We start from the raw sequence: 15,843 nt of genomic DNA, 5'->3' as shown, positions 1-15,843 counted from the left end.
AAGGGTCCTTCTGGACAAAATGTCCAGCACACAACTGGATAAACACATCATGGGATGGGTGAGCAACTTGCTCAGGCTGGAGCACAAAGAGTTATAGTGAATGGGGTGACATCAGACTGGTAAACTGTCACTAGTGGGGCTCCACAAGACTCCATCCTCAGCTCTATGCTCTTCAACATCTTCATAAAGGACTTGGACACAGGGCTGGAAAGGATACCAAGCAAGTTCACAGATGATACAAAACTGGGAGGAGCTGCTGACTCCCTCCAGGGCAGGGAAGCCCTGTAGAGAGACCTCCACAAATTAGAGGGCTGGGCAATCACTGACTACATGAAGGCAAACAAATGCAAATGCCGGATTCTGCACCTGGAACAGGAAAATCCTGGATGCACAAACAGACTGATTGGGAAATGAGATGCTGGAAAGAAGTGCCAGGAAAAGGGACCTGGGGTCCTGGTCAACAGAAAGTTGAACATAAGCCAGCAGTGCCCTGGCATCCAGGAGGGCCAAGTGTGTCCTGCGGGACATCAGGCACAGCATGGCCAGCCAGGCAAGGCAAGGGATTGTCCTGCTCTGCTCTGCACTGGGGCAGCCTCACCTTGAGTGCTGGGGGCAGCTCTGGGCATCACAACATAGGAAAGCCAATAAACTATTAGAGAGTGCCCAAAGGAGGGCAACAAAGATGGTGAAGGGCCTTGAGGGGAAGCTGTGTGAGGAGCAGCTGCGGGCACTTGGTCTGTTCAGCCTGGAGGACACCAAGGCGAGACCTCACTGCAGTTACAACTTCCTCATGAGAGGAAGAGGAGGGGCAGACACTGATCTCTTCTCTGTGGTGACCAGAGACAGGATCCAAGGGAAAGGCCTGAAATTGTGTCAGAGAAGGTTTATTTCAAAAAGGTTCTTCCCCGAGAGGCTGGCTGGGCACCGCAATAGGGTCCTCAAGGCAGTAGTCACAGCACCAAGCCTGACAGAGTTTGAGCAGTGTTTGGTTAATGCTCTCAGTCACATGGTATGACTCTTCAGGATGGTACCATGCAGGGCTAGGAGCTTGACTTGGGAATCCTTGTGGGTCCCTTCCAACTCAGCATATTTTGTGATTCTGTGAAATTAGATATTTTCTGTGCATGATTTTGTCCCATGTTTGAAGATTAATCACTATGCAGCCTGCTATGTAATTCTAATTATGACAACTTACTCTTCCAGCTTCATCCAGCGCCAGAATGCAAGTCTTCTGACCCCCATTTTCTTTAAGATGCTCGGTATCTACTTTATATTCCAAGTATCCCCCACTGACAAGAACTTTTTTAAGGTTCAGCTGTCTGAAAGAACACAAAAGATTAAATTAGTATTACCCTATTGTGTACTTATGTTAGTTCTATGACGGTTAACTTTTTCACTTAGAGAAGTGCCAAAAAATACAGTTGAGGCAGTGACACCAAAAAAATACTTATGTTTAGTTTCACCTTATGGTACTATTACCATAACTGCTACTATTGTAGCAGACTATAATTTTTGCTTGTTTTTAAGTAAGTCACATTGTATCTATAAGTTCTTCAGAAAATTCCATGAGTGAAAATGAGTAATGATGTAGCTTTGATTTCATCGTTACAAAAAGTTATTTAGCGGTATTAAAATATCTATCCTATCCTAGCAGATCCCAGCAAGAGTTTGCTAGGTCTTGGTTTTAGCTGATCAAAATCATACTCAGTATCTTTTCTCAGTTTCTTAGTATAAGAGCACAGGACGCTAGTTAAGTTTATACAAGTGTCAGCACCTTCACATACAGTCATGTAGAAATGAAGTATAAAATAACCATTAAGCTATAACATGGCAATAAATACTGTTAGAATTTGAAGTGAAGCTGAAAAACTAGGTCGGAGTTAGCTGGGCAAAATCAAATCTAAAAAATCAATTCTGATCTGTTCTTGCAAACTAAATAAAAGAGAACAGAATTAAATAATTTCCTAAATTCATGAGTCAAAAACCCAGCTTCTTCAACAGGTTTTACCTCCAGGCTTTAGCACATGAACCAGATGATTTTACAAGGTCCTTCTTGCAACCTAAATTACCCTTTACAACATACTATATCAACACATTAATTATGAAATTCAGACCCCAAATTACCGATTCAAAATCACAACAACGTAAGTAAACAGAATAGCAGATCTTCAATGTCTCTATCAAGATGCACTTATAAAAATTCAGGCTAACAGATGAAGAAAAAATACCAGTTTCAATGTTTTTAAACGTACGGCACAACGTATTTCCTCCCAATGTGTTTTTTTAAATATCTTTGGTAAACAGCAAGTGGCACCTTAGCCGCTTGTAAAATAAAGCAAACAAATGAAGAAACAAACAAAAAAATAGCCCTAGTTCACATGAAAGAGCTTCAAATCAAGAATTCACATGGGACTACTGTATTATCTGTACTACATGCACAAAAATCATTAAAATAGCTTGCAAGTATACAACTACAGTGAAATCTTCACCTATTGTTCTTCATGACAAATTAGAAAAGCAACACATACTTTGAAGCTATCTTTTTGCACTGATAGTCTGCAAGTAAATAAATATCTCCTCTTTCAGAAACACAAACTGTAGCGCCATCACTTGCAGAGACCAGGGACACAGAGAGGTCTTTATGATGTAGAGCAGAAACTTGGCGAGGTGCAGTTACACATTTTTCTCCATTAGGATCCAGTAGATAACCTAGAAAATACAACACACCCCAAAACCATTATTTGCCATTCCACATATTGCGCACCTAAAGGATACTTTGCCACACTACACTACTTTGAAGAACCTTTAAATTCCAAAGGATTTTTTAGGTAGTTAAGATAATTCATCTTCAAAATATTCAGCCAGAGACCCACCACGCATACTTGTTAGTTCACCACAAACACCAGGAAACATTAAAGATCTGATACATACAAATGACGTAAGGTATACCCTACAGGGAACCTATTTGAAGCGGTAGTAGTGCTTTGATTCCAAAGAAAGAATATTTATTTAATCATATTACATTTCAAGGCAGTAGAAACACTGTAACACAGGCATAAATCTACAGATTATTTCAGACATTGGAAGGAAAAAAAAAGCTTGTCAAAAAAATTAAGTGCAGGTAAGCATGAAGGCAGCAGTTAATGAAACAGAAAAGATTGGAGCTGTAATGCAAGATCTCTGAAAACATCAAAAAATAAAACAAAAACAGCCCATTGTTGCTCTGCCACACAAAACCTAACATCAGGAATGTCATACACAGCATAACCCTTTTTTGTGTGCAGGGCACTTAGGCCTGCACCACAGGGCAGAGCAGGGTACAGATGGCCAGGAACAAGCAGCAGAGTCACCTCTACCTGCTGACACAAGACAGTGTAGGGCTATGCTCAAACATCTTATGGGGGCAAGGTTTACCACCACAGGTCTTCCATGGTGCCCAGCTGACACAACTAATGCCACTTAGGATTCAGTTACTGTCTCTCCATGGTACTGCACTGGGCCACGTGCTAGCCAGAATAGTCCCAACAACACAAGCAACCACAAAAAAAGCTTATGTGGTGGGTGCATTTAAAAAACAGGCAAAACCAAGCAAGATATTCATTAGTAAGATATTTCTCTGATAAAGACCAGTTTTTTCACATAACTTTGACACCTTAAAACAGAAACACAAAAAGAGCTGTAACTTACTGCCAGAGCTGATGCAGATTAAGTACGAGAGCTAGCTAGCAGCTATGTTTGCACATAAACACAAAGCTGTAAAAATACAAATCCAAACAAATATAGAAATACCTGTTTATTAAAAAAGATAAAAGCAATTAAAATGCCCAATTCATACAACAAATCAAGTTCACTAGTTGGTAATACATTTTTAATAGGTTCTTTCTTGACTTCAGAATAATACAGAGGTAAGTGAAGACTCTGGTAATGGTACTGCTGAAAAAAAATCTAGATATAGGCAAGTATTTCACTTTAAAAAGTAATTATGAAAAGGCTATCAGTAGCATGTTTACAGTGCTTGATGAAATTAGGACATAGGCAGGAGACCTGAAGGTGAGTTTATAACTTATTAAGGGCAGTTCCAGCCAGATTGCTGGAAGGCGCAAGTATGGCTTGGAGTAATTTCTAACACAAACAGCAACATTGTTTCCTCTAAGTCTCCAGGAGCAGGACCATACAGGATACAAGAAAGGTGAAAGTCATAAAGAGCTCAAATGAAAGAGCTAAATCTGACTAGCCCCTATCACCTCAAAATGTGAAAGTAATTTGTAGAAATGAAAAATATTCTTTGAAATAAGTGTGAAGGGATGATGTCATCAGATTAGTTAAAAAAAAAAAAAAGAGAGAAAAGAAAGCTTCACCCAGGCTTCTGTTCTAAGAAGCAGATGACAGGTTAAGCACGAACATCTTTCAATGGCTGGGTTTTACTTTCAGAACACTTCAGAACGCTTCTACCTTACCTAGTTGGCCGCCATTCAGCCCCATGGTATACACTGCTTCCTTAGTCCATAGCACTGTATGGAATCTGCCTGCAGCCACTCCAATCACCATTCTACCTTTCAGGTTTTTTGCCTGAACCTAAGCACAAATCCAAAGTACATCTCAATATTAAGTAGCAACAGGTGAATTTCACATGTACAAACTTCTGACAACATTTAAGTCCTAAAGTCATTAAGAACAAAGCACTAATATCAATCCACATACAATCTAATAAATCAGATTATTTCAGAAGTTTGTCAAGTGGGGCACTATTGCACTGGTGACAAAAAGAACGTTTTGTATTATCTAATCAGAACTGGAATCAAGTCTCCTTGGGCTGTCTTCACACAGAAGATGTTGAACGAGACTGAACAGGACATGTATAGCATAGCCAGAGAAGACTCAGGTGCTGCAAAATGTCAGCTAGAAGTTTCGACTTTTAAGTCCTAATGGCCTAAACACAGTGCAGAACACTACACTACTAATTCCACACTTCCAATATAACTTGATTTTCCAGATTAAGATGATATATTCAAAGCAAATACTGTGGATATAGAGCTATCATTACACTACTGAAAAGCATGTGGTACCCCAAAACACTGTCCTGGTGCATTTTGGCCAATCATTCTTTTTTACTTTCACAACACTGATAGTGCAGTGTTGTTCTGCTTCAGATAAAGTTATTTTTCAACAAAAGGTAATGTAAAGCGTCTCTACTTACAAAAAATATTAAATTTAGAGATTAAGCATAGAAATACAGTTAAATTGCTGATACCCATACCCCCTCTTCCCTGTCACTATTCAGCCCAAAGCACTGACTCCACTGCTTCCAGCAAAGGACATTAACAATAAAATCCTGGGAGCCATCATCCAGTAATTTAAAAAGGAGTTAAGAGCCTGAATCTCAAGTGATACATACCTATTATTTTTACATCACTTCAGCTACAGAACAATTTGGGGAAAAAGAAGGGTTTTGGCAACTGCACCTTGTATCATACTTCACACTACAAATTTTGGTAGTGTTCAGGTTACAAATGAAGACATTTATCAAAACACAGCTAAGATCTGAGATGTCTGATAACAGAATCAAGATTTAACTGAACTCACATGAAACTTTGCTGTTCTGAAAAATTAATAAGCTATTTTCATAATCTTCGCATTTTACTTTCTGTTAAAAAAAACAAAACAACAGCACCAAACAATTAAGCTTTGTCTGAAGTTATTTTTACCTGTCTAGGAACACTGCAATTAGAAGGAGGAGGAAAAATACCCAATTGATGGAAAGTATTCAAACCAAATGTGTAAACATATCCCTCTTCTGTTAAAACCACAGTATGATCCTCAGCTGCAGCTATCTGGGAGCACTGATGACCAGTTAAGCCTTCTACAAGTCTTGGAACCTGAATAAGAAAAGGAAAAGTTTATATAAAGCATATTGGTTTGCTATTAACCAGTGGCCATCTATGAAACTAAAGTTACACCAACAGAAAGTTGTGAACAAATATTGAAAGAAAGATAAAAATGCACTTGAACACAGAACACACTAATTAATATAACAAACACATCCAGTGCAGTTAAGATAAACTACTCTCATTTGAAATGCATCCTTTGCTACCAGGGAAGATGAATTTTAAACTGCCTGTTCTGAAATTAGATTGGAAACTACATCTTCAGGACAGCTGAACAAGTATTACCCATCACCTCTTTGTTTCTCTTTTTAAATACCATGAACACCAAAGCTATCTCCCTCCAACAATGGATAATCACAATAAAATTTCACAGAATAAGGAAGCAATTCTGTATCTTTGACTCTTCATGCACTCTAACATGAGTTTTCCTTTATTCAACTATGTAACATCACAATTTCGAAAAGCAATTTGAGAAAAAACAAACCTAATTTAACAAAATTACTTTCTTTAAAAAAAAAATAAGTGAATAAAATTTGAGCTCCAGTTACCACTACAGCATTCAGCAACAGAATATCAAGTTCTACCAGACACTTGATATTAGAAATTTTAAAACATTACTGTGCTGCAAGCTAAACGCACGCTACCAGGGAGGATTAAATGCTTAAGTCTAAGAACTGAATTGTCATCATATCTTACTTAGTCTTCTCAAATTTTAGTTTTGCGTGTTGCAAGAACGTACTATTCAAATTAAAATGAACAGTGAGTTTTCACTTAATAGTTGCCTAAGTCTAGTAAAAAGCAACCCTACCATCTCTTTTCCTGCCCCTACAGCTTCACAGTAGTGCTGTTTCTCTGTGCCAGCCTTGGCCCTCATCAGAAGGCATCATAAACCTACTTACAGAGACAGCCCAGCCAAAACACATTTGCTTCCACTTATCTAGCATCAGCTAGCCTTTAAATCAACTCAGCCATAACACAAGTTTGACTACTGCATCTAGCTGTCTTAAGTTAAACTATAATTAAATGCACATTCCTCTACTCTCTGGCACCTCGCTATTAGCACTGAAGAGATTTTCCTGTTACTTGATGGGAAGCAAGGGGTTTGGTTTAAAATCAACAGCAAACTAATTTTGAAAGTACACTGCTAGAAAGTAATTCCCTTTTTAGACTTGCTGTTAGAAATAAAAGAAACATCATGCTAGACTACAAAAGATAACATAAGACATCATACCAGGCATGTTTGTTCATCACCATGACCCAAGCGCCCTCCTTGTCCGTGTCCACATGTATACACTTGACCCTTGTGGGAAAGGAACACAGAGTGGAATTTGCAGAGTACCACCTGAAAAAAGAACAAAATGGGGATGGGGAAGAGGCAAAACAGGACAAATTAATTTTCTTGGACAATCTGGAAACACCTGCTATAAGTACTTTGTGAAGAGGTTTTGCTTTAATAAAGATATGCTCACAAAAATACAAGTAAGATACGGGTATTAAATCACAGGACACGTAAAATATTTGCTTTAAATATCATATGTACTGCCTTAACCTACTTGAAGAGATCAATAGTTTCAGTTTATTAAAATAAGATCAAGCGCGGCCCCACAGGCTAACAGAAACTCAAAAGATTGAGTTTTAAGGGTCACAATACTGCCTCAAAAGTGCCAAACAAAACATGTTAAGACTTCAGCACAGATTGTCTGCCCTGAATGTTTGCTCAAGTTGTACTTTAAACTTTCAAATATTCTCAAAGTGAAGTCTCAAGAAGTTATTAGAGAAAAAGATACTGCTACAGGAATGTGCTTCACAGTACATGCTTCTTTGAACACAAGATGAATTTTAATTCGACATGTACCAAGCACATTTATTATTCCACTTCAGTTCCGTATGAGAGTTGCACAGGAAATCAGCACTTCAAAACAGTTACAGAAGTATCAAGCTTCTGAATGTACTTAATTATATACAAGCCATATATCCAAGGTAAATCATATAAAACCCCCTGTTCTCCCCACCAAAACAGAAAACCACAATTTCATGAGTGGTGATTGGGTTGCAGTGGGCAGAGAGGGGAAAGCAGCCAGAACTGGTTTTTCCATGCAAATTTTCAACAGCTGATAACTTCTTGGATGCTTTTTCCCCCTCACCAAGAAAGGTGACTATGAAATACATTAAGAATACCTGTTTGATATACACGCCATTCCGAGGAAAAAGGTCCACCAATTCAGGATGATGTCTACCCTGTTGACCACCATGACCCAAAGTAAAATTGATATTGTTTCCCCAGGTGTAGACTTCAGTGGGATCTGTAAGGAAAAAGATCCTCTCTAAAGCTTGTAAACTTACCAATATTGTGCACATCAACTTCAAAAAACAACTGTTGTTTCTATCTAAAATTTCAAGAGGAAAACTTTCTTTTACCTGAAGCTGAACTTAAAAAACATTTAATATTATAAGAAGGTGCAATGAAAAAATATTATAATATTGTACAGATGATCAACATTAGTATCAGCACTCTCACAATTTATGAAGCCCAAATTAAATACAGAAAATACGATCTACACTGGTACATACATAAATACATTGTTGAAACAGATCTCACTGCAAAATAAAAATTAGGCTATTTTATTTCTTACCAGTTTTCTTGAACACCACGTGGATAGGCCTATCTTTCATCACAAGATCCAGGGCAGACAAGCCTTCTTTATCCTGAACATACAGACTAACGCCATGCTGAAAGAGGAGAGGAAGAGAAGAGAACTGAAGTTAGTTTTAACCGCACAGCTTGAGGTAAACCAGGTAAACCTTTAAGGAGCTAAACACATCTTTAACTGAAGTTTAATACTGATAAATGAAAATCTTCAGATTCAAATACACTGTAAGCAAATCTAAATTAAAAAAACAGGGTGCAATTTTGTTCAGCCACATATGCATCTTGTTGATCTATTAAAATGGATTTTATTGTCTCAACACTGACTGTATAATAAGATGTAATCACTGAAACATAAAGGAAACAGGCTTGAAGATAAAGCACTGACATCTAGGAATGGCAAGTATTCACCAAAAATGCATTTACCAGCTTCGAAGGACATATTTTTTTAAAGTGGCATTTTACAGAATCAGTTTTGACAGGCTAGGCAAGTGAGAAAATAAAAAAAAACTACTACAACTTTGAACACAAACAAAGTATAGAGTTTCACATGTGCTGAGAAAAGGCAAGAGGACACAAGCAGCCAGGCAAGAGATAACTAGGGAAGGTTCAGAGGCACAAAGCACAAACAAGTCATTTTTTTAAAACTCAGAGAGACGTAGACAATCTCTGTAAATACCATTTGCTCAATACAAAAGAGTGCTGCCACAGCAGCATTGGTTTTAGGAAGTCAAGTGTCATCAATCACTTCCCCAAAGGGAAGAACTCCAGATGTCCTCAAACAGAACCTAATACAGCTGTACCTATGTACCTGGGTTCATAGATAATGCAAAAGAAAACCTTATGGAACCTCACACTTAAGAGGTAAACACATGAACTGGAACAACTTTATTTGGATAAACACGCATGAGAACAACAACAACATACATTCACCAAATTGTAAGAACAACCCTGGTGCAACAGTGCTGGTATAAACTTACTTTATGATAGAAAGACTGACCTATTTTTATGGCTTAACTGGTATTTTTATGACTTAGGGTAGCTGGATGTTCTTCACTTTGAAAGTCATTTAAAATATTCAGAAGCAGAGGCTGCAGGGATATTCACATGGTCTGAATTTGTGAAAATAAACTCCAATCGCTGAGTTGCAAACCTTGTAGTTAGATACAACCTGAGAATAAGTCAAGACTGCCTCCAGCCCACAGCAGAAATCTGTCATCCATGCTAGTTTAGGACATCAGGGGCTGATTCTGGGGCTAGTACTGTTTAACATCTTGACTAACAACCTGGATAATAGACTAGAGTGCTGCTCCCTCAGCAAAGGCTGGTAAGTCAGAGGTTTGTGCTGATATTCAAAGGGACCTTGACAGGCTGGAGCAACGGGCTGAGAGGAACCACATGAAGTCCAGCAAAGGGAAATGCAAATCCTAGCCCTGGGGAGGAACAACCCAGTGACCTGGTACAGCTGGAGGCTGAATGACTAGAGAGCACCTTAGCAGAAAAGCACTTAGGGCTTCTTGTAGACCACCAGATGACCACAAGCCAGCAAGCTCAGAGTTAAGGACGGTGAAAGCATCCAGAGCTGTAGGTGGGAGTGCTGCCAGCAAGCATTACTCAGCACTGGCAAGCCACAGCTGGAGTGCTGGGTTCAGGTCTGGACTCCCAGACAGATATGGACATACAGGAGCAAGTCCAGCAAAAGACCACGAAAATAATGACTGGGGCATCTGACATTCAAAGAGAAGCTGAGAGAGCTGGGATGCTTAGTGCAGAGAAAATTTGGGATGGGGGAAGGGGACAGTATGCCTTATGATACATAACAAATACCTGACTGGAGGTGAGGGGTGGGGATCACAGCAATACCCAGGGACAGAAAAAGTGGCAATGGGCACAAACTAACATATAAGAAATTCTGTTTAAATCTAAAACACATTTGCACTGCACTGATATTAAAACATTGGAACAGAGATAGATGTTGGATGCTCTACTCCAAATCCAAACAGACAGTCCTGGGCAATCTGCTCTAGCTTGCCTGACCTTGCCCAAGCACGGGGGCTGGACTAGACAACCTTCAGAGACCACCTTCTAGCTCAGCTATTTCATAATTCTATTCTATAATCCATTCTTGATGTTGCTATACCTTAAGAACATAACTTTTTCATAACAAAGTAAAGCAGACAGACTTCAGTTAAGGAACTGGAAGACAGAGCATCCTCCATAAGCCGTTTCATTCTGCTTCTCAGAAGAACATCAGCAGAGCTGGCTAGCAAAAAATCTCATTCGCTTATGTAACTGACAGAAAAGTAAAATACATTGGGGAAAACCAGTACAGGCCTCCTGTAAGCAAATATTAAAGATACAGATATACACAAATGCACTAGAAGACTAAATACTTTTTCATGTATCATGCACACAGTTTCCAGTTTTCTAGAGAACAGAATCATATGTACAATGCTTATAAAAATAGCTACTTTTGCCAAGTTTTCATTAAACTTCCCTACTATGTAAGGGGACAGCACATGAAATACATATTTAAGTCATCAAACCTTCAAGAATTAAAAGATACCAGATCCACCATCTTTGTACCTGAAGTCTCATAGAAAGCCGAGAGTTATGTCTACAAATGGCTAGTCACTGTAATTGTAAGACTGCATTCAAAATGGAAAATTCTCTGCCTTAAAAGGTTTGTTTTTAAACAACCCTGAACCACAAATGTTTCATTTTCTCACATGATTAAAGAGACCCTGAACATCTCAAACAAACATCTCTTCCCTTTGCTATACTTGGGAAAGGAGAAACAGAAGGAAGATCAAAAATATATCCAACTTGCTAAGTGGATGGAAAGAAACAGAAATTTTAAGAAAGGAATAAGGGGAACTGAGCAAAACTCCTGGTTTAAAATACTAATAAAATGGAGATTCACTTGATAGAATATTGCATATCTTGAATTGCTTATATCTTAAATGTAAGATTAATTTCTAATTATAACTCCATTTAATCTTCCTTTATTTTATGTTCTCTAACATCAATTAGTATAATTACTGCGAAGTCTATTTTCAGAGTATCTTTAGTCTGATCACTCTCTACTTTTAAGATCCTGACCCCGATATCCACACAAACAAGTTTTGAAGGAAGTCCACAATTAATCAGGAATCCTTGCTCAGTGGTGATTTCTGCATGGCCAAAGACAGACATCTCTATGAACAGAGACAACCTTCAAGTAAATCAATGCACTGCAATCTAAACACAGTATTAAGACAACCCTCAAAAGGTTTCCAGTCAAGTTTAAAAACATACTTTTACATAATCAATACAACTCCAAAAAATTGTAGATGCCAAGGAAAACTACAGTTGCAAATCACTCACCTTCAGTAATGACAAAACACAATCAATGTATCCATAAAATATACTTCTGTGCAAAGCTGTCCATCCAGACTCTTTGTCTTTTGCCAAGAGATCTACTCCTTTGGTCTCAGCCAACCAGTCCAGCACACCTTTTTTGCCACAAGATGAAGCAAGATGTATAACATTTCTACCAAAGGCATCTTTGATAGTTGCAGCATTGTAGCAGTAAGAAGAGAGAAAGGCCTTGATCTGGCCTTCACTTCCTCTGGTGACTACAGAAATAACATCCAAAGCATGCTGTAGAGATCGACACTTTGAAGTGCACTCTGGCATGTAAGAATTCATCTTCACTTCTAAAGCTGCTCTTCTCCTTAAGGGGAACAACCCTTAAGTGTATCAAGGCACTCCAATTCAGTACACAGCACAGTGCCTTAGAAAAATTGTAATTCCAAGGATGTAAATCCAAGTTTATTGAGCTGCCATTAGAAATCTTTGTACTGTTATGTTTGGCACTTGATCCAAATAAATATTTATAAAAATATATTTTTAGAAGTCTTATTTCACCATCTTATATAACAAATATTCTTGTCCATAGAAAATTCCAAAAGTGAATGACCTCTAGCGTGCAGAGGGGGATTCCCCCTCCACACTACCTTATTCTTCTAGAACTCCATAATTGCAAGGGAGACCTGAAAGAGAACAAACCAGAACAGATTAGTAAACAAAAACTCTTTTCCCCAGCAACTGTACCGATTCAACTGCGTATCAAACTAGCAAGTGCAGGACAAGACAATGTGACAAGGGCTGACTGACCTTCCCTATGCCATCTGAGCTTACACTCAAACATTCAGTCATCTTAAAAAACATTACTCCCTTCCCCACCCCAGCCTCCAAAGGCACTTCCTACCTTTCTTTGACATAAATCGTTTAGGCTACAAGGTAAACTAGATCCAAAAACGTTTGCTTTCCCAACCTTAGGGTCCTCAGGACCCTGACTGTATTGTGTCTGATTGTATCATTACTCTGTGATCAGAAAGCAAGAACTGAACTAAAAGACTGGGTGGGGGCAGAAGCCATCCACTAAAAACCCATCCCCAGCTGTTGAGCACGTATTGGCTAATAGAGGCATTGTTAGTTATATCCAGAAGGAAGAAGGGACCACCAGAGTTCACAGCCACTGCAATAAAAGGATTATGTCCCATTTTCCCTTCCCTGGCCTGAATGCCTACCCATGTCCCTACTAATTCTATACTGCAGAATCAAGACTGAAGGCTTCTCTCCTCCAGTCCCAGAGCTGTTCACAAAGGTGGGAGGAAGGATGGCATCAGAGCAAATAAAAGCAGCTTGTACAAGAGACATGAATTCAGGCTGTTACCACTCATGCAGGGCTAACGTCTAAAGCTCCTGAAACAGGCAAGAAGAAACGAAGGTCTAAGTTGGAAGGGGTAAGGGAGGAAGATGAAGGGAAAGGAAGCAAAAGTAAGAATTCTCCTTCATGAAAATATTTTCACAGTCTGGGGTATACAGCATTTCTGCTTAGCTGTGCATACTTTATCTTTAGCATACCCATCTTTCTCCAGCAACCCTTTTCTCAAAAGTAAAGGAGGCCTGACAGTAGCACTCACCTAGCCTGTGAAATGTGTGCAGTTATAGTCAAAAGTGTCACAAGAGGTGCAGACTGCAATATAAAAATCACACAGAAACCCAGAAAACAGAAAAGGTGAACTACATACATCACTAATTTACTGAGAACTGCTATTAAGCGCCCCAAAAATCACACTTCAGTCTTCCAGATATAAGTTTCAAACTGAGTGAAACAGCATTCAGTTCATGTTTTTGTTTGCTGTGTAATATGTAATTTAAAACTGTTCTATGCATGAGTGAAATATTCCAAGAGAAGCTGAACAATGCCATCATGAAAGATAGAGAAATAGAACTAAAAATGTTAACAAACCCTCAGTGTGAGCAATGGGGGAGAAGGGGGGAATAAGACAGGGACACACAACAAAAAAAAAAACCAAAAACAAACAAAACAAAAAAAAACCAAAAAAAAACCCCAACAACAAAAAAAAACCAAACCAAACCAAACTTCCCCACCCTACTCAAGCTTAGCAGCCATTATATATGTTCACATCCTACTGCTTGACCCCAGCTTCATCAAAAAAGCTGGTTGAGCTTAGCTTCCATTGCTTTTCAGCCACTGAATGCATAACCATCTTTTATTAATATCTCTTTTTGCAAAGACACATCAGAAAAATATGACTTTGTTTGGAAAAGAGAAATCCCAATCCTCCTCTGGTTTTAAGAATCATCATTAAGATTTCCATAAAGCTCCAAGCAAACAGTTCAGAGCAAACATTAATAATGGATTCTAAACTTTCAAGAAAAAAAAAAATTCCAATCCAAGAGTATTCGTTTAAATATCTCATAACAATGCCTTCAGCGATTACTTTTCCACTTCATTCAGAAGGGTTAAAATACTTGGAATGCAAATCTACAGATAAGAAGTTGTTCAGTGTATACCTTCAAAACTATTTCAAAGAGCAGGCAAACAACGAATTTTAAAAAAAATTGTTTTTATTCACTACAATTTAGTCCCTCATCCCTGACCAGGGGTAACATTCAGAAATCTTTCTGAGACTAGAATTGACCAAAACTGCTCAGCTTACATTTGTCACAGCAAGCTTCAGTTCACTCTACAGGACATTTTCCAAACAACTTACAAACTTCTGCAGTAACACAAGAAATTTATCATTTTTTTGTGTGGACTTTAGTCCTCTGATCTTCTAAAGCCTCAGGCTATAAGGAGAAGTACATCACTGTAATGGGCTTGAAAAAAAGCTCTAATTTGAAAAACGCAGTCTGATTTGTTGCACCAATAAATCAAAGAGTGATAGGTAACTATTAGCACACTCCTACTGCCAGTGCATCAAACACCCTTCTAAAACTAATAATTTAAAAAAGAAAAATTAGGAGATCTACAGGAAAAATTTATTACATTTCATCAATATGACACTAGGCAATAAAATTATATTGTGGAAGAAGTGAAAATTTACACATGCCTTGTAAAGCACATCTTAAATACAGTTCATTGTTTAAACATCACTATTACTGCTACACAGAAAAAAAAGTAAAAAAAAAAGAACATAAAGAAAAATCACTCAGAGAAGACATAAAATAAGGCTGACTAATCTGTTAGATAAACTGGTATGTAATGGCACCACCACCCAAGGAAGCAGTCCTGCTGTCCCCTGTGCCATACCTTCCTTGTGCAGATACACACCTATCTAAGGCACCGAAATGCTTGAGAAAATGATACAGAAGAAAGCAAATCCTGAGACTTCTGACATCACAAGAAAGGAACAGAGAGGCCAGAGAAAAACTTATTGAAGGCACCTGAGCTCTAGCCTCATCAAACACCAAAATAAATAACGTGAACGACAAATCAAAGATTAAAAAATAAAAAAGTCTGCTACTAAATAGAAATACAAGCCTCCCTACTTCACACTAATTCCATCATGGTGACATTTACTGCAGCTATGTGAAACCTGACTCTGCTGAATTATTTCTTTATAAGTCATTCCAACCCAGCCTTTCTTTACACATTACAAAACTAGATACTGTATTAGTATATTGATTGACATATACACCTTGAGCTCAAGACAGAAGGCTGTAGATCAAGTTTTCATCTCTCCATGATTGACTGTCACACTGGTAACACTGTCACATTATTACAATATCCAAAAAAGGTTGATAATCTGTTATAAGAAGTAAGTCCTTAAGTGAAGCCTTAAATCTTTCACACTGTGAATTGAAGCTCAAGTCTGTATGAAAACCTTTCTGCTGTCAAATGCTTATTTCTAGTATATGGAGTCCCAGCTGAACAGTAAGCACCTAAAACAAACACAAAACAGGAAGCACCAGCACTTTTTAAACTTTGAATTCGTATTATCTAGAACATGGTAC

At 38.3% G+C, this 15,843-nt stretch overlaps 1 protein-coding gene across 2 annotated transcripts in view; it reads right to left on the bottom strand.

Annotated features, from left to right (window-relative positions):
• IBTK (inhibitor of Bruton tyrosine kinase) overlaps nucleotides 1–15,843 on the bottom strand; it is a 56,144-nt gene that overhangs the window by 35,795 nt on the left and 4,506 nt on the right. For both annotated transcript variants that reach the window (XM_085056440.1, XM_085056441.1), the window contains exons 2-9: nucleotides 11,899–12,566; nucleotides 8,519–8,615; nucleotides 8,064–8,188; nucleotides 7,117–7,227; nucleotides 5,706–5,876; nucleotides 4,458–4,575; nucleotides 2,529–2,709; nucleotides 1,196–1,319 (exon numbers count right to left, since the gene is read on the bottom strand). In XM_085056440.1, the coding sequence (XP_084912566.1) occupies nucleotides 1,196–1,319; nucleotides 2,529–2,709; nucleotides 4,458–4,575; nucleotides 5,706–5,876; nucleotides 7,117–7,227; nucleotides 8,064–8,188; nucleotides 8,519–8,615; nucleotides 11,899–12,222 (1,251 nt within the window). In that variant the 5' untranslated portion in view covers nucleotides 12,223–12,566. The remainder of the gene's footprint in view (nucleotides 1–1,195; nucleotides 1,320–2,528; nucleotides 2,710–4,457; nucleotides 4,576–5,705; nucleotides 5,877–7,116; nucleotides 7,228–8,063; nucleotides 8,189–8,518; nucleotides 8,616–11,898; nucleotides 12,567–15,843) is intronic.

This window comes from Lichenostomus cassidix, chromosome 3, assembly GCF_008360975.1.
Source record: "Lichenostomus cassidix isolate B80296 chromosome 3, HeHo_3.0, whole genome shotgun sequence".
NCBI lineage: Eukaryota > Metazoa > Chordata > Aves > Passeriformes > Meliphagidae > Lichenostomus > Lichenostomus cassidix.
This window is presented reverse-complemented; position numbering and strand designations above follow the sequence as displayed.